At 42.8% G+C, this 27107-nt stretch overlaps 2 protein-coding genes across 2 annotated transcripts in view; both read right to left on the bottom strand.

Moving 5' to 3' along the window:
* The window catches only part of chrna6 (cholinergic receptor, nicotinic, alpha 6), a 14778-nt gene extending 13240 nt beyond the window's left edge, over positions 1-1538 (bottom strand). The window contains exon 1 of the mRNA XM_017461766.3: positions 1196-1538. Within this exon, the coding sequence (XP_017317255.1) occupies positions 1196-1322 (127 nt within the window). The 5' untranslated portion in view covers positions 1323-1538. The remainder of the gene's footprint in view (positions 1-1195) is intronic.
* A 5976-nt stretch (positions 1539-7514) lies between these two features.
* On the bottom strand, positions 7515-17806 carry chrnb5a (cholinergic receptor, nicotinic, beta 5a). The gene is made up of 7 exons (XM_047152205.2): positions 17518-17806; positions 13242-13387; positions 13099-13143; positions 12373-12482; positions 10202-11111; positions 9566-9716; positions 7515-9434 (listed from the first exon to the last, which is right to left on the bottom strand). The coding sequence occupies exons 1-6, from the start codon at positions 17570-17572 to the stop codon at positions 9570-9572; spliced, it is 1413 nt and encodes a 470-aa protein (XP_047008161.1). The 5' UTR covers positions 17573-17806; the 3' UTR covers positions 7515-9434; positions 9566-9569.
* Positions 17807-27107: the final 9301 nt, after the last annotated feature.

Here is a 27107-nt window from a genome sequence, read left to right as displayed (position 1 = left end):
GACTGATGACTCTACGACGATGCTCCTAGATTTTACGGATAAACCGATCCTGAACATCCTGAATCCACACTCAGGGATAATTCACTGCTCCAGTCCACCTCGGTCGGAGGAAACCCGAGAACCCAGAGGAACCCCAGCCCCGACCTGGCTACAAACATCGCCATCAATCCGCCGCGTCAGATTTCATCCTGTCTAAAAAGTCACAAAACCTAGAACTCGCCTAAACTCTCCTCAGCTTCGACAGGATGTCTCCGGGAGCGGGATTATTAACCTCCTGAAGGCTGATTACTCATTAACAACGCAGCAAACTGGAGCGCACGACCATTATAAAGCGGCGCGTGTTATTAAACTCGGATTACGCCGTGTCGTGAGCGCGCTTCAGGACAACGCTGCTTACCCTGCGTGTAAAAGCAGGCTCATGGCGTTTCCAGCGTGAATAATTCAACACAAGCAACTCGACATACTGTCATTCTTCCACGTACTGACGACGTGTCCGGTCCGAATACGCCAAAGGACCTCGAACCTGTGAGGACGCACGTGTGTGTGTGTGTGGGGGGGGGGGGGGGGGGGGGGGGTTTGTATCATTATTACACGAGACATACTTTAACCCCTTATTATTCAATGCATCCAGTAACTAGACGCACCACACCGGACTGTTCCTCATCACCGGGCTGGTATACCCGATACCTAGAACCGACGACCACCTGGGGAAGTGGATGCGGTGTACAGGTTAGACTGATGACGATGGGAAGGTTTTTATGTAGATGTAAATAAACAACAAAGTAAAAAACAACAACAAAAAAAAAACATGCAGCAAGGAAAAGCACCTTTATTTATGCATTTATTTATTTATTTATTTATTTATTTATTTATGAGAGTAGGCTAGGAATTCAGTAAATACAAGAACTTTAATAAATCGTATGGTTTAAAGGATTTCAGTCATTGAAGTCATCTTGGACATCTCCAAACTTTTCAGTCCGAATGACTTCCTAATCTCAGAAATTCTCGCCCATTTTTCGGACACGGGGAAGAACCACGAACGGCTCTGCGGTGCTTTAAAGGACGCGACTCTAATGTGTGTGAAACCTTTTAAACATAAATAAATAAATAAATAAATAAATAAATAAATATACAGACGACTTTTAACCTCAAAACCGACCCCCCCCCCCCAAAAAAAAAATATCAGGAGTCTTACCGTGCGCCTGGAGGAGGAGGAAAAGCAGGAGCAGAGTGTTTCTCCTGAAAGCGATCATCATCCTTCTGTACCACTGAAGCCTGGAGAGCCGAAATTCCTGAAGCACGTGATACAAATCAAACAACATGAAAACAACCCGATACAGATGAAGGGAGGCAGCCCGAGCCGAGCTGCGCGGTGTTCAGCGCACAGGATGCTGTCAGGAGAGGAGAGGAGAGTTGAGATGATTCGATTCACCAAATGAGTCGACTCGTGCGAACCGGTTCTTGTTTAGAGAGTCGCGGGAATCGACTGACAAACAAGAATGACACATTTTAGTTGTTTTTGTCTTTTTGTCACTTTATGTGCGTTGTTGTTTTTTTTTTTAATCTATAAGCAAGACATCATTGTTTTTTTAATTCATTTTATTTTATTTTTACGTGCATGTTTTGTTGAGGATTTTTCTTTTCTTTTTTTAACAATACACAAGTGCACCTATGATGGGTTTTTCCCAAATATTCCCTTTCATGTAGCGTGTTGTTATACGTAGCTGTTTGCGAATGTAATTAGTCTGAAAAGTATTAAAAATCGAAGCGAACGACAGACGGAGTTATCGACTCCTAAAAGATGGAATCGATTCTGAACGGCTGAAACGACTCGTTAGTGATTCCAGACTTCACTTCCTGTACTAACCTGCGTAGGTTTGTAACAAAAAGCCCCGCCTCTGCTCTTCATCGTCCGCTCGCTGACAGACGGAGCCGAAAGTCGTTAACGGTAGTGGGCGTGTCCTTTTCGAAACGCGCCGACAGCGGTACTGCACATTTTTGACCGGACTGCGCTGTACCGTATCGTGTTCAGAAGCTTAATCGATTCAGTGAAGTGAGTCGAATTGGACGTTAGAGTGGAGGTGTTCTTCAATATTTACCATTCCCTTTGTGCGGTTCTTCCACCTGCAACTCCGCTGCCTGTAAATTACCGTCAAGTTGACATGATTATTATTTATTTAGACATGTATTTTTACAGCGTGTCTACTGCGTAACTGTCCGAATGTAATCTCGTTTCACAAAATGTCAGAAAAGATGAAAGCAGATAAATTCCAGGAGGTGTAGCCCTGTCCTTTCGGAAACGGCGCAGACGATAAAGTCTCCATTAAAAAGGGCAGCGTTTAAGAAGGTTAAACCCACCTCTGATTGCAGGCGAAAGAGCAAACACTAATCCCGAGCTCCTGAAAGAGCGAGTGCTGTCAACTGTGTCGGCCTGATTTTACACACACACACACACACACACACACACACACACACACACACACACACACACACACAGAAAGAGCAGTACAGCAGTGGAAAATATTCAGAACATTCCTTATTCAAGTTTTCCTGATTTGTAAATGACTCCTTGTTTAATGACACTGTTTTAATGTGTATGTGTGTGTGTGTACACTAGGGGGCACCACATTCTCCAAACACACACTCTAGATTTTTTTTTTTTTTAAAGAATTTCATTTCATTTACATTTCTTTTCATCGACTTCTTTAATCATCCATTACATCACCCAGTACAATCATCACAGAAGTGTCACTTTAAATACACACACACTCATCACTGTCATGAGTAACACACTTTACAATACAATATCGATAACACACACACACACACACACACACTCTCTCTCTCTCTCTCTCAAACACATACAAAAGTATTAAGTATAAAAGAATAGGGATTCAGAAGAATGCAGAAATTAATAAAAACTATACAGTGTATATTATTATTATTATTATTATTATTATTATTATTATTATTATTGTAAACAAACAAACCTTCCTACAGTATTTATGATGAGCCCTTGTGCTCGGCGAATGTGTGGGGAGCAGGTGCAGCTCAGGACTCGTCCTTATGTTATTCAGCTGTCAATCAAATCACAGGTGCATCTCACACACACACACACACACACACACACACACACACACACCTGAGAAGTCACGCGAATCCGAGGTTAGGGTTAGCTCCGGTCTGTCTGGATAAATAAAAAAGGAAATGAAACGAGGTTAGGAAGTTGAAGTGAAGGGAAATGAGAAGGTCTCTGTATGCAGTGTCGATGAGTTTTATCAGTGGAAATATTTATAAATGACGAACACCAGCTCTAAATGACCTGAGATGAGAAGATCTGGTTAGTGTTAGTGCAGTAGTGAGTTCTGAAATCGGTCAGACATGTTGATACCTGATTAAATAAATAAATAGATAGATAGACAGACATCCGTGACGGGTTGAGTCTCGATACAACATCAGGAGCGCGTCGGGTCCAGCTGTTGTGAAAATGAACTCGAAACAATCCTGTGCATAGATTCGTACATTTACAACCACGAACGTGTGTAAAGAGGCTTCCCGTCTGGGGAAGAACGCCAAAGAGTCGCAGCTGCTCCAGCTTGGAGCTCGGCGCTCCAGACTCTGCTCGTGTATCAGTGCGCTTGGGAAGCTTCCTAGTGGTGTTGGCTTTGCAGATCGAACGAGGTGGTCCGTTTCCTCACGCTCGTCCATTTGCGCGGTGGACAGTTTGTCCAGACGGAGCCGACTCTGACAGAAGTCGGTTTGTCGTCTCCTTCTGACTCCTACTGCTCGACTCGGAATTCCCAATTTCTGACTGGGAAATTTCCCAGCACATCCCGTCGCATCAACAGCAAACAAAAGTTGCACTTCTTATCGTCACGTTCTATCTACAAGCAGCGTGCTGAGATAACTCACGCCGGTCCTTCCAGGATTTTGCGATCACGAAACGGAGGACAGACCGCGATATTCTCCGGAGACAAATCGGCATCACTCGTATCTCGAACGTTAGCTGGCTAGATTCTTCTCAACGACCGAAGTCGAAAACGCCGTTAACGAAGCAAAGAATCTTTAAACCTGTAAACGTCGGCCAAACGCGTCGAGCTCAAGACTCGTTTTTATTAAGAACGAATATGATCGTTTGAAGAAAGCCTTCATCGTGACATACGCATGTGGAGTTGAGGGAAACTCCTTTCTTCGTAAACCCCGAAGTCAGGGTCGAAGTTCGAGGACCCGCAAAGTGGCCGTGACGGAGCTCGGACTCGCGGCTTTCCGATCGATATCGAGCCTTTGTCTCGTTCTTTTTCAAGTTTACGGACAGCTGGAGATAAAGTGTCTTGCTCAAGGACTCGATTTTCTCAGAAACTGATCAGTATCCCAAACGTCTAACCACTGAGCCAGCGCTTGTACCGGGGTAACTGGCAGGAACGGCGGCGTCTAGTGCTGAACAACATGCGAGGCTGCTTGCGTTTGTTTGGACCAAACGTCGAGGACTGGGATCATCCGGGAGTGTGTTCCTAATCGTTAAAGATTTAGGGGTGTGCTGCTAGAGGGAAAGAATCACGGACGAGGCGGTTGATTATCCCACACGGCGACATGTCCCGAACCGGTTTATTCCTCTTATACCGCAGCGATTCAGTGCTAACGATTAGCCGTTCCCTCCCTCGCTCCGCCTCTCTTTTTCGCTCTCTCGGAGTTCATAAGACGCAGCTACAGCGTTACCTCCGACCGACAAAAGCGCCGACACTGGAGACTCCTTTCATGAATAAATTAAATGCAACGGCGCGACACTTATTTCTCTCAGACAAGTGAAATCATTTCCCCCTTCACGTTCGTCCCTCTACCTCTAACTGATGTCATCATGAAAGCAAGAATCCTCCACTCAAAGAACCATTAACGTTGCTATTTTCACCTCCCTCGCCCACATCTCTCCCTCACGTCACCACAGCACACCAAAATCTCCATCAGTGCTCTTTCCCTCTTCACCGCAGGACTGCTTGTATTAAAAATAGAAAGAAATACACGCGTATAAAACATTTCTCGGTAGAACCTTTCCCCGGTCTGACGTTTTAAATTATTCATCTCGCGTTCATCCTTAATACCTGGCCGAGTGGTTTTATCCTCCGTACTCCAGGAGAGAACTCCGGGCTCTCGGTCATCCATTAGGAGGAAACCGACGGGCCTACGGATGCAGGGGTTTGTGGAAAAGCACGGGAGAACGACGCGCAGATACGCCCGCAGGTTTTCGCGGGATCGTAACGCTTCGATCGCTGATGTGTATCATGACCTCGGTATTGTACGCTTGGTTAAAAATGGCTGTGTAAATATGAGACGTGATCATGAGATTGGGGTCCTGCGGGAGTTACGATAGGCCGTTTCCGCTGCCGACATCGAGGTCTAATTCACCTCAGTGTGTGTGTGTGTGTGTGTGGTTTTGCTGAGGCAGTGTGGATTGTATAATACTAAACCAGCAGCAGTCTCACAGATATTCTCTCCATCTACCTGTATATCTCTAACACGACGCTGGATCATACGCTTCTGTTCTTTTCTCTCTCGGTTTATCTGTAGCTGTGACGAGGATTAAAAGCGGAACCTTCCGTAAGCGTTAAATAAACGACTCCTTACAGGAAGGATCGGGAGCTGCTGTGTTATGCGCACGTTTCGAACCGTGTTGGTTTCCCAGTTTATATACATTATAGACTGTTTAACCTGTACACCTCTGCCTCTTCCGTCTCCAGCTATGAACCTTATGATAACCATAACGATTCAGGGCAGAGGGGGATAAAACGAAAAGAAAAAAAAGAAGCCGCGAACGGATCCACGCTGCTCTCAGAGAGCTCCATGTTACGGTCATCACGGAAGATGTAATTTAGAAACTAGTCTTGATTTGCGGATGCATTAAGGACTGTATCGGCGGTAACAGCTGTTGTCTAGAAGCTGGATTTAAAGAGATAAAAGGAGGATCAATCTGGTTTTGTGTGTACACTAGGAGCCAGAACAGATATCCAACACAGACAGTATGTCTGTCTCTCTCTCAAACACACACAGGTTCAAACGAGCCATGGAGGAGAAGATGGACAGTGATGCGGTGAGAGAGAGAGAGAGAGAGAGAGAGAGAGAGAGAGTGACCATCACCATCTGTTCTTCTGTCAGTGAGACCAGACTCTCGTCGGCTAATGCAGAGCTAATTTTTAAAAAGCTTTTTTTTTTTTAAATGCATCAGAAGCACTTTGAAAGTGTTTCGAAAGCATTCGCTCAGCGCCGCCGGAGCACTGTCGGAGTGCTGTGTGTGCAAACACAGCGCCGTCAGCAGAACCGGCGGCCGGATGTACCGTAGGGTTCTCCGACTCTCTAAACGCGGGGCCGCGCTCGATAATGCTCAAAGCATCGACCCAGATCATTACAGATCACTCGCACGGCAATTTGTGTTGTAATGTTTTTTCGTTGCAGGAGAAAAGGACGAAGGACACAACAACCTAGATAATGCAGTAATGGAGAGGGGGTGAGAGTGCAGTCACCTCTGGTGGTGTTAAAAAGCGTGTGTGTGTGTGGGTTTAAGGATTTGTTCAGAAGATTCTGTGTTCAAATCCCGTTATGATTTTTCTTTCTATCCCCGAAATATATGCAGTGTTTATCCTCCTCAAACCCAAACAGACTCCTCACACTGACAGCAGTAATCTAATTATTGACCTTATTCCGAATAAGATAATATTCTGATTAAGGTGTTTACACGAGTCACTTTTAGAATACTCCTTTCATGTTCCCGTTTTACATGATATAGAATATAGATGGATTAACGGCACACGTCATTACGTCACCGCGCCACGCCGTCCGACGCCCCTCCAGAATTTCACGTATCGACGTACAGTTGGTCTTCGTTATGGTCCCGTATACAGTTTTGGGTGTTATTTTAATTTTTATGAACGCTTCAAGTGCGGTTAATTATCTGTCGTGCTGTACGTGCTAATAGACGACTGCTTGAAGCCGTGGGCTGCGTCCCAAACCGCGTCCTTACCGTCTATATAGTAGCCGACATACATGTATTTCTCCTACTATATAGCAGGTAAGTACGCGGTTTGGGACGCAGCCGTGCTCTCTCGTTTGCCGTCAAGCGGTCGAGCGCCGCCGTGTGTGTACGCGTCCTGTCGCAGAATGCGGTGAAAACTCACACGACATCATTAGTGTGATTAAGGTGTGTACGTGTCTGTAACGCACGTCGATAATGCGACTAAAACAGGAACACTCCACACGTCTTAATTCCATTAGTGTTACTTCGAGTGTGACTTTAATCAGATTAAGGTCATTAATAATCACTGTTTATATACTAGTTTTTTAATCAGAGTCTCGTCTTAATCGGGTTCATATCGGATCGTCGTCGTCCGTGTAAACGCACAGACTGTTTACCTTACCTCGCTTGCTTCACCTCTCTCCCCCTCTGCTACAGCGTGTAGGACGGAGGCAGAAAAAAACACGACACAAAAACCAACAAGACATATACTAGTAGCAGAAGAAAAAAAAAGAAAAAAAGAAAAAAACGTTTATTGTATCATATCCCCAATAACAATAATCTGATTTTCATCACATTATTGCTGTCTCGAAAGTGATAGAAAATAACTTCATCTCCATTAAGGCAATCAAAAAAAAGTGACAGTTCAAAACAAAACAAAACGCATTTATTTATACTTTAGATCGGCAAACTACGTAAGCCGATATTTAAAAACGCTTCAAGTTGTTGTTTTTGTTTTTTTTGCATGTGTGTGGGGCTTAGTAAAAAAATAAAATAAAATTACACATACTGTGTTCTCATGCATACTAATGTTTTAGAGTTGGAACACACACAAGGCTTCTACAAAACAAAAACCATGAGAGGTAAATATAAAATAACTCGATTCTATGAGAGTTGAGAAAGATGTAAACATTACGTTGTGAAATAGTTCAAAGCTGCAGTGTGTGTGTGTGTGTGTGTGTGTGTGTGTGAACACGTACGTTCACACCTGGGGCGATTTAGCACAGCCAATCCACCTACTGGTATTTTTATGGACAGTGCGAGGGAACAGGAGAACCCGGTGGAAACCCAGACAGGCACAGGGAGAGCATGCGAAACGATCGAACCGGGGACCCTGGAGCGGTGAGGCGGTAAGCAGGCTGGTTGGCTATAAGGACAAAAAAAAAAAAAAACAAAAAAAAAAAAAAACGCATAGTTGCATAGTGCTGCTTTAAATCTGGGAGCACAGTGGAGACGCAGTGCAGCTTGTGTGACTTAAATGCAAAGTGAAACGACATGAAAACGAAACTTCGTGATGCGAGTGCACTGCATGCGTAACGTTTCAGTCCGTTTACACACCGGTCAAGGTCGGTAACACTTTCCATGAAGGTCATGATCATAATGAACTACGAATACGTTGGTAATTATTCGGAAACGTGCGTTACGCCTTATGGCTCTCTCTATTACGCATTACGAGCGGTCAACCCGATGCATTATAAGTAGCGTTAATATACATAATTTATACTCGAACTCGACACGGACTCGGACGTTTTGGACTCCAATATTAAAAAAAATATCCCCCCCCCCGATTAATAAATTCATTTTACAAGAGAAATATTAATAACATCATACTACAAAATCGTACACCTTCTGTAAATTTTGTGCTCTAAATTTATTGCTGTCGATTTAAATAAATAAACTTGTGTAAACGCTACTTGTTTTGATAAATAATCATAACGTGTACAGCGCCTTATTAATGCATCATAACATATTCACACTGTACATATTGCCTTCATAGAAAGTGCTCCTAGGTTCTTAGATAAGTATTGCACACTACTTTTCTGAAATATATAACACACATTACTTTTTTTTTTTTTTTTTGGCTATCTGGGAAATCCTGAAACTTACCAAACGTTACACAGTAATTTGCATGTATATAAATTTGAATTAGCCTAATTAAAATTTGCCCATTTTTTGTGGTTTTATTGTAGCTGTTCATAAGGTACGCTAGTGTTAGAAACACTTCTGAAAATCCTATGGCTGAAATGAGGATTATTGCGGCAGGAGTGATGGCAAGAGCTGATCTACTACCTACACCAGGGCAGTTTTATAGGCAGTAAAAAAAAAAAAAAAAAACATTATGTAAAGTAAGTGTACAAGAAAACGCTGCGTGTGACGACGTCCGTGTCCAAATCGTAAGAATTTAGGGTGGTACTAAGTCTCTATTAGTTTTCATAGTGCAGTAATACAGTTCTGAATACCCTGATTACGTGACATCAGTCATCACCGTCACACAGCTGCAGATCTGGGCAGGTGCTGGATGTTTCGCCAGCCGATCAGCGTGTGTACGTGTGGTGGATCGCTGTCTTTTATTCGGTATGCTTGGTCTCATTGCGACTGATACGTGCTCCGACATCTTTCCGGGTTTACCTGGCACGTTTATTAAACGCCGTGGCTAAAACAGAAAAAGAGAGAGTTAGAAAGATTAAACGCGAAACAGCTTAGATTCAACAAGCAAAGATTTGATTTTGTATCGTCGTATTCTATGACTGACTCAGTCACTCACTGACTCAGTCAGTCACTCACTCGGTCAGTCATCTCTTGCTACAGGTGTGTTGTAGCTCTGGAATAGGGGCTGGACGAAGAGGCCGAGTGTTCCGGTCAGACACACCAGGACGAAAACCCAGAGAAACAAACGGTCGATCACCATGGCGACATACTTCCAGTCCTCAATGACCTGCAAATTCACACAAGTGCATGGTTAGGGTGTTTCTAGGTGGTTGCTCTGCTATCCCAGCTTGTTGCTAGGGTGTTTCTAGGAGGTCGCACTGCTATCCCCGTTGGTTGTTGGGGTGTTGCTGGATTCCCCATGATTCCTTAATGATCAGGTTTCATGTTTTAGTGTCAATAGTTTATAGTCTGACTAAAAATAAAAGCACCCACAAGTCTTCCCTATGGAAAAACGGCCCACTTCAGAGCGTTGCTACGCGGCAACCGTGATTAGCATCTTTCCTAAAAGCACAAGCACATCTAGGCTTTGTGTTTCTACATAAAAATCTGTGATGACTACAAGAAGATTATGAAGAACAGTAGGTTTTTACTCTGTCGAGTAAGAACATTACTAAATAATGAAGCAACCCCCCCCCCCAAAAAAACCAAAACAAAACAAAAAAACAAATGCAAAAATCTTGTTCACAAAATGTCAGCTAGAGTCTTCCTCACCCCTTCATCGTCATCCTCATTCTTCATGTGTTCGGCAATGAACCGCACGCCCTCTATGGCTGCATCCACCTCTGCGTCGCGCCAGACTCCGAGCCTTTGCCTGAACTCCGAGTCCTCGGGCAGCTCGGCCACCCTCCGTGCCCCCAGAGCGAACGTGTCGCCAGAGAACGACCTGCTCTGGTATTTCCTCCGGAACCGTTCACGCACGTTGGAGCGACCTGGTCGCCGCATGAGCAGGAAGACGGGCAGCTGGTGCAGGAAGACGCGCTGCACCCAGGCAGGCATGTGGTGTGTGGACGGCGAGCGGTGATGCACGTTAAGCACGCATACACTGGTCACGATGCAGAAGGTCACCAGCACCATGGTGAACATCAGGTACTTGCCGATGAGCGGCACAGCCAGCGAGGTGGGCGGAACGATCTTGGAGAGCAGTAACAGGAAGACGGTGAGGGCCAGTAGCACGGAGATGCACAGAGTCATCTTCTCACCGCAGTCTGACGGCAAGTAGAAGACCATCACGGCGAGAGAGGTGATGAGCACGCACGGGATGATGAGGTTGATGGTGTAGAACAGCGGCTTACGTCGGATCACGAAGTCGTACGTGATGTCCATGTAAGTGGCGTCGTTTGGGTCTTCGTTCTTGCGGCCCGGCAAAGACACGACGTCCCACTCGCCGCTGGGCGTGTAGTCGTCACGGCTAGCGAAGTCAGAGGTCAGGACGAGGTCGAGCTCGGTGCGGTCGTACGTCCACGAGCGGAACTTCAGCGTGCAGTTCTGCTGGTCGAAGGGAAAGTTGCGGACCTCGATGGCGCAGGCGCTCCTGTAGATGGCCGGAGGAAGCCAGAAGACGTCGCCCGTGTTGGACACGATAGCGTTGCTGTAGAACGAGACTTCATACACACCGTCCGCACTGGGATAGACAGGAAATGACAGACAATCAGGTCTAGTCGCTTTTACTTTTACACGATTAATAGATTACTTCTTTGGGTTTTTTTTGCTTTCATGTTACCTTCACTGATTTAAATATTTCTACACTGAATTTGAGATCATTTAACTACCCCGAGTGTGCGGTACAACGTGAAGAACACGTATTAACCAAGCTCTTGCTAGGTCCGACCTCCTTTTCCCATCCATCAGAACGGTCTCATATACAGCTCCTCAATTAAAAACCAGCATCAGCTTATTTCAGTAAGATATTACACGGCCTGCTGAAAGCCTCGTCAGGTTGCCTCTTAATCAAATTAGCTCGTGATCGCGTGCCGTAATCGCTTTCTACTTCGCTCGTTCGTGTCTTAAACATGTTTCCGTCCTCCCCCTGCTGTCTTTACGAGTCTCGCTTCGTGAACTAAATGGAGTGTTGAATCTCCGTATAAAATTACACAAAAGGATGAAATATAATCTCTGAGGAGACTGTGGCCTAGATCTTACAGCTCGAAACACCTGAGTGATCGCATTTATCAGAGGGCTTAGGACCTGACAGAACTTTTAGAGCATAATTAGTCAGTTATTTGCCAACTGCCGTCATTTATCACATAAAGTGTAATATATATACAGAAATCAGTCACACCGAGCATCAAAGATCATCATGTTTACGGCCTTAAATGTTCCATCTGGAGCTTTTTGCTAGCTAGATGACTGTAAATCGGTCATCTATAATTAATTCACTTGCTGTTTTTCTTACTATAATTATATTTGACAGGATTTGGGGAATAGCAATACTGTATATCCTGGAGAGAGAGAGAGAGAGAGAGAGAATTATAAATAAATAAAAAGACACTAAATCATGTCTGTTTATAGAAGAGAGTTAGTGCAAGCATTGCTTTATTGTGTTTTCCAATATGGTAGTAGGTTTAGGTTTCTGTCCTGATTTCTGATTCCCATAACAAATGTGTTTTTGTTCACTTGCATGATTATTGAAGTATGGTTTTTACTTCATACTTGAGTCAGGTTATGTTATAAAAATAAAAAAAAAAACCAAACAATTTAGCTTTCAGTTAGCTAATCAGTTTTATTATTTAGCCTATACTTTATCAAGAGGAACTTTGAAACGTGTCATTTGGTCTGTAGATGTTATCTTAAATGTATTTTAATGCGTGTTCTTTACTGTATAAGTAGAAGTTGTGCGGAGGACAGGTGGAGTGAGTGGGTCGGGCTTTACAGCGTCAGCGTACTTGTTGTAGAGCACGATATCAGGGAGCCAGATGTGGTGGGAGGGGATTCGTAGTTTCTGTATGCCGTCGTACTCGTCCGGGTCCCAGGTGAGTCTGTAGTCGTTCCACTCCTGCGGGTCGGTGTAAAAACAGCGCACGGGACAATTGGCTTTGTTTCTGATCTACAAAAACTTCCTGGGAAGAACAACTGAAAGTATATTTAACGAGGTTTAAACACGCATGTTTAGGCAGACTTTACATTTGTTCACGTAGGAATGTTTTTTGGTTTTTTTTTTTTAAAAATATAATAATAATATAACTACTACAGTACATTGTTAGCCTTAATCCTAACTGTTTTACTATTCCCTATAGGTGCTTACTACATGGTGCACTCAACTCCAATTAGAGGGCCATTTAACTCCAAATTTATTCCAGGGAAAAAGTCTAACGGATTGTTGAAAACTTGCACTTCCAGTACACATGCTTTAAGATTTAATTAGAAATAAAAATACTCCACAAATGCCAGGCGTTTAGGCAAAACCTTTTTCCTGCCACAGTGACACGCGAGTCGTTTATCCAAAATGTTTAGAAAGCCTGTATATAACTATAACTATGATTATATCTATAAGACATTCAAATGCGATTGGAATTTTTTGGGTTTTGTTTTAAATACTCTGTAAACAGTAAATTCATTCTGACCGTCACAGTGTGTATGTATGTATTTTAAAGAGCTGCAGGTAACCTCACCTGCGTGAGCCACACGTTAGTCGTCATGATCTGTTCTCTCTCGTTCTGCAGTGATCAGAAACAGGATTAGGAACGTGTGTTTAGTGTTCCGGTACAGTTTGTAACCAAGGTAGTGTGTGTGTGTGTGAGAGAGAAGCACCCACCACGCTGATCAGCTGAGCCAGGGACACCTTGATGCCGATGGTGACCTGCTGACTCTTATTGATCGCCGGTCTGATTAGCTTATTGTAGCGATCCGAACTGAGGAGGAAATCCACCAGCCTCTCTTCGGCATCAGCTGATAGGGAACCTAACACGCACACACACATAAATGTGAGAAAACACAAGAGGAGGCTGTGACCTTATTTATCATGTACGCAAAAGTATTCACCCTGTGCCGGTGTGAAACCGTTAAATTAGCTCTGGCGCAAGCAGGTGGCATCAAATTAGGCGTCAAGTATTTTTGGGAAGCGCATCTATTTAAAAAGTGATGCGGTAATGAATCCGTTTCCAGACCATTCCGACTCCTGAAAACCAGTCTGATATTTCTCAAGGTGGAAGAAAGATCAAAGGTCAAAGTGTTAATGCAGGACCTTTAGAATTCCAGGTTATATTATTGTGTCTTGTGGTGTTATGCAGAACGTAAACATCCGTTATGTGGAATAGCTTCTAAAACGCCGTTTTCATGCAAGGCGTATGTAAACAGACTGAACGTAAATAAATCTAGCCGTGTCGGATTTAAACCCGCGTATTAAGATGAAGGTATTAAGGGTCTGCGTGAACGTTTCTCCTGCGTGCTGTGACGTGCCTTTAGCGTTATCGTAGAGAGCAGGGTGTGGCGTTCAAACTCTAGTCACTTAAAAGTAGTTTAACGCTGGCTAATTGAACGTAATGATCAATTCGCACCGAGAGTTTGTTTCCGTTTTGTTTTGCCATACTTGGTCATTACATTGCCATACTTTAGCCTAGATAATTAGGTTTCTAAGCAACCAAAAAACATGGCAGTGGACTCTTTGGAGTTTCCACTAGATAATTAATTTACCGCTTGTCCACCTCTGAGTCTGTTGTTACAAAAATCTGGCCTTTTGTAACTTGGCTATCACAAAATCATTATTATTTACTTTTACTGGTCTAATTCTTAATCTGGACTGTGAGAGTGTGAGAGTGTGTGTGTGTGTGTGAGAGAGAGAGAGAAAGAGTGATAGCTGAGGCTTCTTTTTCCATGGTCAACACTACACCAGGGTTGGAGCCAACCTTTCTAAATCCATGTGAAGCACAAAAGCTGCTGACCAGCAGGAAAAACCAATATTTTACCTGCTGAGGAGTCGGAGAGATAGAGTGAAAGAAAGCAAAAGAGCGAAATACAGAGATAGATAGAGAGAGAGAAATACCTTCCTAGTGCACTTAATATATTTAATAATTAAAGAACACACACTATTCCCGTCTGCTCGTGATAAACACGAACACTGACTGCATTGCAACAAAAAAGCTGACGTACAAATCAAACCCAATAGTAAATGGATGGGAACTACACATGTAGCTGTATAGGACTGAGTACAGATACTCAATCTTTTAACCCCCCCACCCCCACCCACACTGGAGAAACGCTCACATATCAGAACTACAGGCAACTATAGACCCGGTCCGGTACCACAACGTTTCCTGGTACCACGTTATTGAGCATATTTTGTTACAGACTGAACACCGAGTGGGAAATCATGTGTGCTGGAGCTCTGCCAGCCATCCGTATATCAGGGGGTCTCTTTTTCCAGCTGCGGTCAGACTCCACAGTGCCTCCTCCCTACAGGACGTGCCTCCAGCTTCCCGGAACGAATGAACAACGGGACGGAATTCAATTCATTCAGTCACTCACATACATGCATGTATATGTATATACTATGCGTATCTAACTATCTATCTGAAAGGATAAAAGAGCTTATTCCCTCTCTCTCTCTTTTCTTATAAACATATAGAGTTTGATTCCTCTGAATAATCATCTTCCTGCAGTCTGACCTTAAAGTCGTCTGTCTGTGTCTAAATGGCATGGTTCTGTTTTGCTAGCATGAGAACAGAGGGAGAGAATCGTTTCGTTGCATCACGTCTCACTTGGAACGTGAAGCTCGCAACTCACGGTTAGAATCCTGTATATTTTTATATTATATTATATTATATTATATTATATTATATTTTATATATATATATATATACACACACACACACACACACACACACACACACACACACACACACAGACACATACAAACTGTCTATACACACACACATACACACTGTCACACATTGTCTGCTCTGCACACAATCGTTACACAGAGAGATTTTGATTCTGCCTTGTGTGTGTCTGCTCTCTATCCGGGCGCTCGTAGAGGACACTCCTGATTCATCCTCTATACAAAAGACATCCTAACACTCACTCACTATCTATCCATCCATCCATCCATCCATGTAACTATCTCTCTATTTATCTACCGATCTATCTATCTATCTATCTACCTATCTATCTATCTATCTATCGATCCATGTAACTATCTCTCTATCCATCTACTGATCCATGTAACTATCTATCTATCTATCTATCTATCTATCTATCTATCTATCTATCAATCCATGCAACTATCTCTCTATCAGTCTATGCAACTATCTCTCTATCTATTGATCCATGTAACCATCTATCTATCTATCTATGTAACTATATGTCTATCTGTCTTTCTAGCTATATATATCAATTGCATGTAACTATCTCTCTATCGATCCATGTAACTATCTCTATCCATCTATCAATCCATGTAACTATCTCTATCCATCTATCGATCCATGTAACTATCTCTCTATCTATCGATCCATGTAACTATCTTTCTATCTATCTATCAATCCATGCAACTATCTCTCTATCTATTAATCCATGTAACTATCTTTCTATCTCTCTATAACACGGATTGGTCTTTGCTGTAATGGTTGTCGTTTGGTTTGTTTTCACCGTATAACCTGCGTTTTAAACACACGCAGGCATGTGCGATGCTCGCAGGCTGATTAAACCGTGTCTCCAGACCACTCACACTTCACAATCAATGACTTAACGACTTTAGTCCTGAAGGAACAACCGAGGCTGAAATGTCTGCCGAGTAAGCTGATGAGTTTATACACACTAAGGCCCTGATTTACAAAACATACCAACTAATAATCACTAATTTATGTAACGTGTGTAATAAAATCAATATAAAACGTGCACGCAAAAGAATAAAAGTGGGCGTGGCATGTAAATTAGGACTACGGCAGACGCAAAGTAGGGCGTGGAATCAATTCGCAAATACGATTTTTGCATGCTTACCAATTTCAAAAGATGGAGAGAAAAAAAAAAAAGAGGCACCTTGAAGAGTAAACAGAAACTAGCCTCTTTTTTTTTAAACCTATATTTATATATACAGTAGGTGTGTGTTAAACAATACTATAAAGTGACAATTGTCATCGCAGCCTACACGTGCTCCGATCGTTGCTAATGCTAGCTAGCTAGACGTCAACAAACTAGCTAGCTAGCCCAGTGTGGAAAATCTAGCCAACTATTTACTGGTTCATCCACGTTCAAAACCAGGAGCCACTGTTCATTACCGGATATGGCGAAACGGTCGTTTTCAAAAAGGTCTAGCTGTAAATAAAGGTTACGACTTGAACAAAAATTTAAATGAATCGTTATATCGCTAGATCTAAACGAGTCCTTAAAACCACAGTCTGGTCTGAACGCACGTTCGATACATACAAACCATACACACCTCTAAATAAACGTGCTGTAGCTCTACACACATGTGGTCTGTGACGTATTTACTGAAAACTTATTCATGTCCATTTACATCTCCGGAAATACATCATTCCTCGAGGACTACACAATACAGGTTACTGTCATGATATTGTAATGGTAGACTATATTACTCATGCATTACTGTAATTCAGATAACAACAAAAAAGCATAAAACAACTTGTGTCTTACATTAAAATAACAACAACAACAACAACAACAATAATAATAATAATAATAATAATAATAATAATAATAGGAAGTATACAGAATTAATGGTTTGCATGTAGTCTAATTGATGATTAAGTCACTCGCTGAAGGTGGTTTGTTAATTATATTTCTTGTTATGCTAAAGAAGATATTTTAGACAAATATAAAAAAAAAAAAATTGACAAAGCATTGGTTTTCTTTTCTCTGTTGCTTTGTATTATAAAAAGCTGAGCAACACAGTAATACAAATGAAAATGAAACGAACTATGAATGAATTGTAAATGGGAATAAAGTTAGATAAGGAACATTTGAAGAAGTGGGTGCTTATGAATTGTCATGCTAATTGCTAATTTTTTTTTTCTTTGTTTTTTTTTTTTTTTATCATTGAACCTGCCACCTCACCTCAGTTACCTCAGTGTACTTACTGCAAGCCTGAAGGAAAAACAGAAAAAGTCCCAACGGCCAGTTTGCTGCCATCATCCCATCGAGTTCCTCTCCTTTTCTTCTCGTTCTCCTTCTTTTGTCCCTCTCTCTCTCGCTCGCTTTTTTTCGCCCCTCAAACTGGTAAAAAAAAAGAACCGAGGAAACACTTCACTGCTAACTGAAGTGACCGTTAAGCGCGCGCGCTCTGTGCGCCCGCGAGAACAACAGCATGAAAGGAGGAATAGGAAGAAAACCGCGCGAAAAATACCTCGCGCGCACTCATGTCCAACCTCCGGCAGATTTCCCCTCTAACATCCCTTTAAAAATAATAATAATAATAATAATAATAATAATAATAATAATAATAATAATAAGAAGAAGAAGAAGAAGAAGAAGAAGAAGAAAAGCATTAACAGCATTTGTTCCAGTCAGGAAATGATGCTGGGGTTTTTTTTTTTCTTTTTTTTCCTTTTCTTTTTCATGAACCCAGTCAGGTCCTGTCAGTGTCCTCGTGCCAAAAGTCTCAGTCACGTGTCTTCTCTAATATTAATAAATAGTACCGTGTAGACTGGAAATACTCTGAATGAAATGTATAAGATGTGAAGATGAATTAGGATGAATAAATTGTACACTTTTCCTGACTCCCCAAATCCAAAATGGCACCCTCTCTCCATCGATCCATCTTCTATACCGCTTATCCTACAGGGTCGCGGGGAACCTGGAACCTATCTGAGGGAGCATGGGGGCGGGGTACACCCTGGACTGGGTGCTAATCCATCGCAGGGCACAATCACACACAATTTCACACACCCATTCATTCATTACGGACAATTTGGACATGCCAACCAGCCTACCATGCATGTCTTTGGACTGTACTAGAAAGAAATGAATATTGTTGACTATTGCACCTTTAACGGAAAGCGTCTGCTGAAGGATTAGCCTGTGTAATGTCAGATATTTCGCAAATGACTTGAAAGTGATAGTAGCTAGCTAGCTATTTATCTATTCAAGTTAGCTTAATCCGATAGCAAGTCCAAGGTGAAGCTTAGGAAGCTGTGAGCTATGTATCGCAATGCCATGGCGCTGGCGCTGATGAATTCTCTATTCTGATGAATCAGATGGCGTTGATTAGTTTTCTACAAACGCGGCTCTGATCATAGTGTCGGTTTCAATTCGCAACGTTTATATTAACGAGCTGGTTCGAAAACATTACCATCGCTATACAGTAGGCTACAGGGACTAGTATGGCAGACCCTCCACATTTAAAGGATGCGTGTAATTGTTATTAAATGACTTATAATAATAATAATAATAATAATAATAATAATAATAATAATAATAATAAAGTACGTGCGACCGAGATGCCACTATAGAAATTACGGAACGTGTGAATTGCGACCATCAAAGACCGTTTACCGTCGCAGGGGCTTCCGACCAATCAGAATCGAGGATTTAACAGCACTGCGGTATAACAAGAAATATTTAAATACATTATACATTTCATAGTGTTAATGTCATCGTTATTAATAATGACCTTCTATAAGCAGGGGTGCACAAACTTTGACCATGAAGTGATGCACACCCTGAATCACACACAGGCTTGCCTGCCACAGTAAATCAGTTTTAGCTTGATTTGTCTTTAGCAACATGGGATTTGACTCAGACTGACCCTCATAGGCAAATGGCTCTGTGTGTGTGTGTGTGTGTGTGTGTGTGTGTGTGTGTGTGTGTGTGTGTGTGTGTGTGTGTGTGTAGCATTATTCAGCAGATTTTCATCTTTCCCTGTTTCCGTCTCTGTCCATATCTGTCAGCTCATCGTTTTCCATGATAGAGAATCCTCTCCTAATAGATCAGAGGTGTAACCGATAGACATCTCTCCATCGCCTAAGCAACGGCCATGGATTTTCGAAAAGAAGGAAAGCATCAAACACAGCCAATAAGGAGAAGGTGACGGGGATTATTACAGACGGCTTGGATAACAATTCCCAGACGTGCTGTCAGAGAAGATGGCATCAGTGTTGTGGATGGCACCAATATGTACAGATGTAATCAGAGTCTTATATTGTCTCTGAGAGCCAAATCTTCAGCAACTGGTTTTATTTCATCATTTATCTAAAGATAACGCAAAAAAAAAAAAAAAAAAAAAAAAAAAAAAATCTATCTATCCAAATGTTTGGGTTTTTTTTTGTTTGTTTTTTTTTAAATTGCTGTGTCACCATTAAGACCTTTTAATTGAGACATATTTCTAGACATGTTTACTCATTTCAAGCTAAAATAAGAGCATTTCAAGCTTGAAATGAGGAAATATGTCTGGAAACATGCTGCGAGCGGCCATTTTGATTTGATGTCCGCTACAAGAAGGAGTGGTTTTTAAACAAAAGATGATTAAGCATATTAGCAGACATATTTCCTCATTTCGAGCTTGACATGCTCTTATATTAGCTTGAAATGTGTCGATATGTCTGGAAATATCAAATCAAAATGGCCGCTCGCAGCATGAACAGTAGGCTACGCAACGTTAGCACTGCTTTACCTGTAAATAAGTTGCATGTGTTGTATATATAAGTATTTGATTTAGATCAGTCAACATACAGACTATGTCTGACTAAAGAGTTTGATGTTTTGAGGAGGTAAATCACTCAGTCACAGTTGAGCGGGTAAGCATGTTGCTAACAAAAGATGAACGTGGTTTCCCCTCCCACTTTGTAGCTCTAACGCAGAATGGAGCATGTTTTGTGTAAATAATAAGTTTTAAAGGGGCTGATCATGCAACTAAAAGTCATTTTTGTTTAATATTAGTGTTTATTAGTGCTTTCTGTTAGATTTAATAGAGGGCTATGGGGTCAATAACTTAGCAAAATTGCTAAATGTTGCAAAACAAGCAGTTCATTTGGACTGTACATACTCAGTTTCCGTATAAGCGCTTCGTCCTGGTCAGGGTGTCGGTGAATCTGAACACGATTCCGATGAACACTAGCACTTTTTAGAAGTCTCTAGAAATGACATACAGATGAACCCGAGGTGGAAACAGACACATGAAGTCGTGAAGTCTTTTTCTTTAAGGCTGTACCAGATGTACAGGCTCACTGGGTTAGATTATTAACCTGCCATAGCGGTGACAGGGGAGATATTTTACGCTCTGATCTACAACGAGCTGAATAGAGGGATGACCGTTGATTAAATGAAGGTCTGGGTGGATGTGAGGTGGTAAAAGGGAGGAGTGGACAACATGTGAATTATTTCTGGGTGGCACGGGATTTGGGCGGAGCTGTCTGAGTCACACAGTTTTATAGAGTCTGTAAAACGAGAGAGAGAGAGAGAGAGAGAGAGAGAGAGAGAGAGAGAGAGAGAGAGAGAGAGAGAGAGAGAGAGAGAGTAAGAAAGAGAGACAGGAATTTCTACAGGAAGATTTAAAGAGAGAAAGATATATGGGGAGTGAGAGATACAGGAAGAGGTAGAGACGGGGAGAAAGAGATGCAGGGAGAGAGAAAGAGAGAACGGCAGATAGAGATACAGATGGGAGAGAAAGAGAGAGAGACACAGGTAGGGAGAGCAAGCGCAAAAGGGGGAGTGTGAGATACAGGAAGAGAGAAAGAGAGAGCAGTACAATAAGAGAGAGCTACCTAGAGAGAAAGAGAGAGAGAGAGAGAGATACAGTGGGAAAGGAAAAAGAGAGAGATGTAAGGGGAGAGAGAGATACAGGTAGGGAGAAAGTGAGAGATATACACATGGGAGGGAAAGAGGGCGAGATACAGGTAGAGAGAGAGAGCGCAACAGAGAGAGAGACACAGGTAGAGAATAAGAGAGATAGCGATAAGCAGAGAGAGATACAAGGAGGAGAGAAAGAGAGAGATACAAGGAAGAGAGAAAGAGAGAGAAAATGGAGAGAGAGAGATACAGGTAAGGAGAAAGTGAGAGAGATACAGATGGGAGAGAAAAAGATAATTGGGCGGGAGAGAGATACAGGTAGAGAGAGAGAGCGCGACAGGGAGAGAGACACAGGTAGAGAGAAAGAGAGAGATACAAGGGGGGAGAGAGAGACAGGTAAAGAGAGAGAGAGAGAGAAGGGGATAGGCAGAGAGTGATACAGTGTGGAGAGAAAGAGAGATAGGCAGAGAGAGATACAGTGGGGAAAGAGAGATAAAAGGAGAGAGAGAGAGATACAGATGGGAGAGATAGCGAGAGATACAGGTAGGGACAATGCGAGAGAGATATAGATGGGAGAGAAAGAGAGAGAGATAAAGGGGAGGGAGAGAGAGAAACAGATAGGGAGGAAGTGAAAGAGATACAGATAGGAGAGAAAGACACAGGGAGAGAGAGAGAGAGAGAGAGATACAAGGAGATTTATTCCCTCTCCTTTTTGGCTCAGTCCCGCTGCTGTCTTTAGCCTCATTGACTCGAACCCTTCTCCCTCCAGGGACTCATCTAATGAACTTCACTGGAACTGATAAAGTAACAGAACTCGACCCTGAACTCTTCACACTAAACCATGAAGGGAAGTCGGCATGGTCCGGCGTCTCATTGGCCCACCCTCAGGTCATATGCTAATTTGCCATCTCTTGGCCAATGGGAAGAGATAAGAACGAGGACTGAACTGAAATTCAGTGTTCAGTCAGTGTGAATGCCCTGCCACATGCTCTCAGCATTAAGGGCGCACTCTGTTTACCGCATGCTGTGTCTATTCAAGAATAAGTTCTAGGATTAGACAGCGAAAAGACGCTTGGAGGACTTCTCTTCAGTCAGCGTTAACGTAAGAGGGCCAAAGTGGAAAGCACGGGAAAATCCGGAGTCGTGTCAAACCATCGACTATCCGCCCGATGAAGTTTTACTCACGTACGAAGAGTTCAGTTCTGCTTTGGGAAAGTTAAAGAAAATAAACCACCAGAGAGGGGGATGGAAGAAAAAGAAATAAACTTAGAAAAGAAGAAGAATCTGATCGATGCAGATGTGTTTTTCATGCATGCCTACGCTGAAGTGTGTATCGAGCGCTAGGGGTTGTATAGATTAGCCCATTAATACTCTATAAAAAGGTCTCTGTTGACGTTCGAGCTTCCATGCTGCGCGCGCTCGGTTTCAGCGGAGCTCGTCCACACAAGCGCGTTTTAAACGTAGCTACGTCCTTAAAGACGCAAATACGACGCGCCGGTTTATTGTTCCCGAATCGGTGTTTGCTTTAACCACAGAAAAACACCATCAGATGGGTTTTTTTTTTTCCTGCTCAGATTTACTGGCTGCATAGTCAAAATAACCATCGAACGCGACTATTACGCCGTCACGCGGAACGAAACAATCCACTTATTACAGGAGCACCTCTTAACCTCTCGAGCAAAACACACACGTCAACGCTCCATCACCGTGACGAGTCCGATCTCTTAGATCCGAGCGCCAATTAAGGCTTAAAAGCTCTAAACGAAGCTTGTTAGCCTAATGAGGCTATTACTATTCAGAACAGCTCGGTTTGGTGGAGAATTCAAATGCAGTTGGGAGCGAATCCATGGCGTCCGAGCCTGTCGTGGACTCGAGGGCTTCGGGGAAAAAGGAGCGATTCGAATGAACAGCTGGAGAACCGAGCGAAATGAAATGAATAAAAACGGGAGGACGGGGAATATCTACCCAAACATACCGGATATGTATAGCAGATATATGAAGATACATGTGTACATACTGTTCCCACCGACAGTTTTCTTCGGGTGCTCTAGAAACCGAAAGATCCAAATACGTGTGCCGAGGCATGAAAAAGAGATGAGACGTGATTGGGTCAGAAAGGTGCGTTCTCAACATCACAAATCACTTTAGAAGAGTGCTTTAGTTTCACCGAATCTCTCTCTCTCACACACACACACTTCATTTCAAGTTGGAGCAGATTTTTTCCTGTATTTCTACTGTTTACCTTTCAGTTCAGGGTGTCCACTGCACAACTCCACGTGCACAGGGCGGAGGCGGGAATCGAACCCCCTCCCCCCCCACCCCCACCGACCCTGAAGGCGAACGTGCTAACCGCTAAGCCGCCGCGCGCTCTTTTACGAGCGACGGTGTTGTGTCTTTAAGAAATGTACAAAATGTGGTTAATTAGCATCTACGCTAATAGCATGAGAACATTCTAATGATTTAAAAAAAAAAAAAATTGTAATCATCAATTTACTTTCAGTCTATGATTTGGAGTATGAGCGTAGCAGAATATCGTTGAAAATAAAAGACAAAAAGAACGACAGAATATACTCTCCTCCTTTCCACGAGCTCCGGGAAAGAGCGATACGGCGTCCTCATACGATCCGAGATCGTCTCTCTGTCTCCGTGACATATGAGCTCAGTACAATAGCCTTGGGTGGAGTTATATTTAATTATCATCTCTCTCTCTCTCTCATATATTACATTTGTGTGTGTATAAGTAAAATACATACGCTATTTAAACTTGACAGCATAACCTGTATAGAAAAGTGCCGTAACTCATCACGAACTACGTTTAAAATCAATCACGTCGAGGTTTACATGAGCTAGTCGTCTTTAGCGTACATCTACACTCCCTCAGGAGCGGAACACGAACGGTTTTCCGGACCTACAGGATATATACGAGTCCCGATTGGAGAAGAGAACAAACAGCTAACAACGCTAAAATGCTAGCTAATGACTCTGCGGAAAAGGATAATGACTAATAGCAGAGTCATCTCCTACACCCCTGTGCAGAACTTTTTACAGCATTGTCTCTGCATCTGCTGCTCGCGGGTTTGGGGACCGATTGCATAAGCCGGACACTAGAGAATCCCTCTACACACACACACACACACACACACACACACACACACACAGTCTCACTTCCTTGCCCAGAGTATGCAGTACAATCTCAAAAGCAGATGGGGAAGAAGAAATGTTGGTTCATCACGCTATAGAACCTCGTTAGGAGTCGAGACTCTTCAGGCCCTCGTCCACCCACACACTTCCCACACCGAGGCCTTGGGAGAGTTCGCAAAAAGTTCAAATGGCAAGATCTCTCGTTTAATCCGAGAGATAACCGAGCCAACGGGTTAACTATTGACCGGCTGGGCGGAAGGTTGTATTAGCATATCGACGTAAGACAGGAACGACTCCATATATGGTGTTCTGGAAGTCAGGGGAATACGAACAAATGGTATTCGAGAAGGTCTGTAAATTCAGGAGACAAAGGAATACACAAAGGGTGAGGGGCTTTACGGGTCTGTACCTGGGTGAGACTGGTTTCGAGCAGTAGTGGAAGGGTTCATCAAAGGAACAAGGGAAGACGGAAGAGCGTTCGCACAGTCTTTCATTAAACCAACGTGCAACAGATTCTCCCCAAACTGGACCTGACTGAACAGTCTCGAAATATCCTCAGGCCATGTTTAAATCTCGCGAAGTGGCTGTCTCTTCGACTGGGCAAGCCACTCATGAATAAAACATGAATGTGTATTCATGCAGTCTGTAGGATTTGAGCGATATGCCATTTTTCTTGGAGGGGAAACGGGTTATGTAAGAAGAATCTCCGGGTTTGTGTAGCTGAAACACAAAATCTCTGTCGAGTTGGCACGTCCCGACCGCGCCAAACCAAAAGGTATTCTTGGGTCAAAGAGGGCGGGGCTTATGGGACTTTACCGCATGTTCAGCCGATCGTAAAACTATTGGAACTGGCTAACTTTAGTGGTGCTCGGACGTTTGCGGACCCTTTCGAATTTTCTCTCTCTCTCTCTGCATGAATACGACCTAGAACATGATCGGGTTTTCACACGAGTCCTAAAATGAAAACAAATTAGATACAAATAATATACTTGGTCATTTATTAATTGAGGGAAATGATGCAATATTACATACCTGTGAGTGGCAAAAGTACATGAACGTTTGCGTTCAGTATCTGGCGAGCAGTCCTGCACGTCGGCTCGGGGGAGTTTTATCCCGGTCCTCAGTACAGGACAGCTTCAGCTCTGGGATGTTGGTGTGTTTCCTCACATGAACCGCTCGCTTCAGGTCCTTCCACATTTCTATTAGATTAAAAGGTCAGGACACTGACTGGCCCATTCCAAAACATTCACTTTGTTCTTCTTTAAGCACTCAAGTGCTCAGGGTTGTCGTCTCGCTGCATGACCCACTTTCTCTTCAGATTCAGATCATGAACAGATGTACTCGCATTTTCCTTCAGAATTCATCGTTGGCAAGTCAACGATTCCGAGTCGTCCTGGCCCAGATGCGGCAAAACATGCTCAAACCGTAACACTACCTCCACCACGTTAGAATCAGGTTCTTTTCTTTTTCCAAATCCAACCCTTCTCATTTAAACCAATTTTTTTGGTCTCATCAACTCACAGATTTCCACTAGCCTTCTGACTTGTCCACATGATCTCTGGCAAACCGCATCCATCTTGCTACCCGCGATATCGGAACGCACACCTACCCGCATCTCTCCTCCCCTCTCTCCTCAAAAGACGCTTTTAAAAATTTCATCCAAAGTTACTTCCGGCAAATTTTTTTCCCCCCTCCATATGCAAAGAAGGCTAGAGCCTGGTGAGCTCCCAAGGTCCCTTTTGGAATCAGTATGACCGAATGATGTCATGTGGCTCTTCTGTTTTAAACATGGTTAAAATTAGCTTCGATTTTACAGCCTGAAGGACTTCTGTCTAAAATCACTAGAACCCTTTACTGCATAAATTATTGAATTTACATTAAAAAATAAATAAATAAATAAATCTGGGGGGGAAAAAATAAATAAATTGCGTTTAGGGGAGTGGTTGGTAAATTGTTGCCATACGTGCAATGGCGGAAAGTATCCTATAGTCAAAAATAAAACGAAACGTATGAGATTACAATTACTGCATGGGTTCATTCACTCAAAATACATAAACACTTGATGCAAATATCTTTTTTATTCTTTCTCTCGAAATGTAAAATTTAGAAAAATGAGACGCGGTTGCAAAACCGGATGTGAAAAAAAAAAACGGAAATGTACTACTAAAGCAGCCGAGTGTCTTTCTTTGCAATGTAGACCTGTTTAAATCCATGAACGCGCATACCACAGTTCCGTACGGCGACAATCACGTTTTACCGTTTGACAGAGTACTCAAGATATATAAACGTGTTTAAACGACAAATAAATAAATAAAACGTTAACCGATCTCAGACAGGGTTGAGTTTTGTGTTTTTTTTTATTTCTTCCTTGAAGTCGTTTTGCCTGAATGTTGAAAAATTGATCACATTTCGAAAAGCCATCGATGATGACCTTAACCGTGCCACGCGAGTGCGGAAACTGAAGCCCAGACGCCACTTCCTGGTCACGTGATACGGCTTTTCTTTCAATCATTTTTCTTACAGTTACATAGGATAGCAGTAGTTAATAGATTAACTGTTGCCCGTGGCGACACCGTGCAGTGGGTTTAAGGGTTAAGCTAATCAAAACGAGCAGATCTATATGCGAGTGGAACAATGGACCTGTGGTAGAGCGGCATCATCGTAAACGTTTAGCTGCTTTACGGCCTGCTCGGACGACTTCGAGTCATTTGATTAAGCACTGCTGCGAGATCCAAACACTCGCGTTGCAAACCGCATGTTAAAATGTCGGGCAGTTTATGATTAAGTTTGACCTGATTACACT

Source organism: Ictalurus punctatus, chromosome 29 (assembly GCF_001660625.3).
Source record: "Ictalurus punctatus breed USDA103 chromosome 29, Coco_2.0, whole genome shotgun sequence".
Classification (NCBI taxonomy): domain Eukaryota; kingdom Metazoa; phylum Chordata; class Actinopteri; order Siluriformes; family Ictaluridae; genus Ictalurus; species Ictalurus punctatus.
Note: the sequence above shows the minus strand (reverse complement) of the source record. Positions and strands in the feature narration are given on the sequence as shown.

Bases quoted from the DNA above. Each gene is read 5' to 3' on its own strand.
- chrnb5a (XM_047152205.2), bottom strand. From the start codon at position 17,572: ATGATGGCAGCAAACTGGCCGTTGGGACTTTTTCTGTTTTTCCTTCAG. The intron at 13,388-17,517 runs GTAAGTACACTG...TGTGCGTGTTAG, and splicing joins GTTTTTCCTTCAGGCTTGCA to GTTCCCTATCAGCTGATGCC. The intron at 9,717-10,201 runs GTGAGGAAGACT...GTGAATTTGCAG, and splicing joins ATGAGGATGACGATGAAGGG to GTCATTGAGGACTGGAAGTA.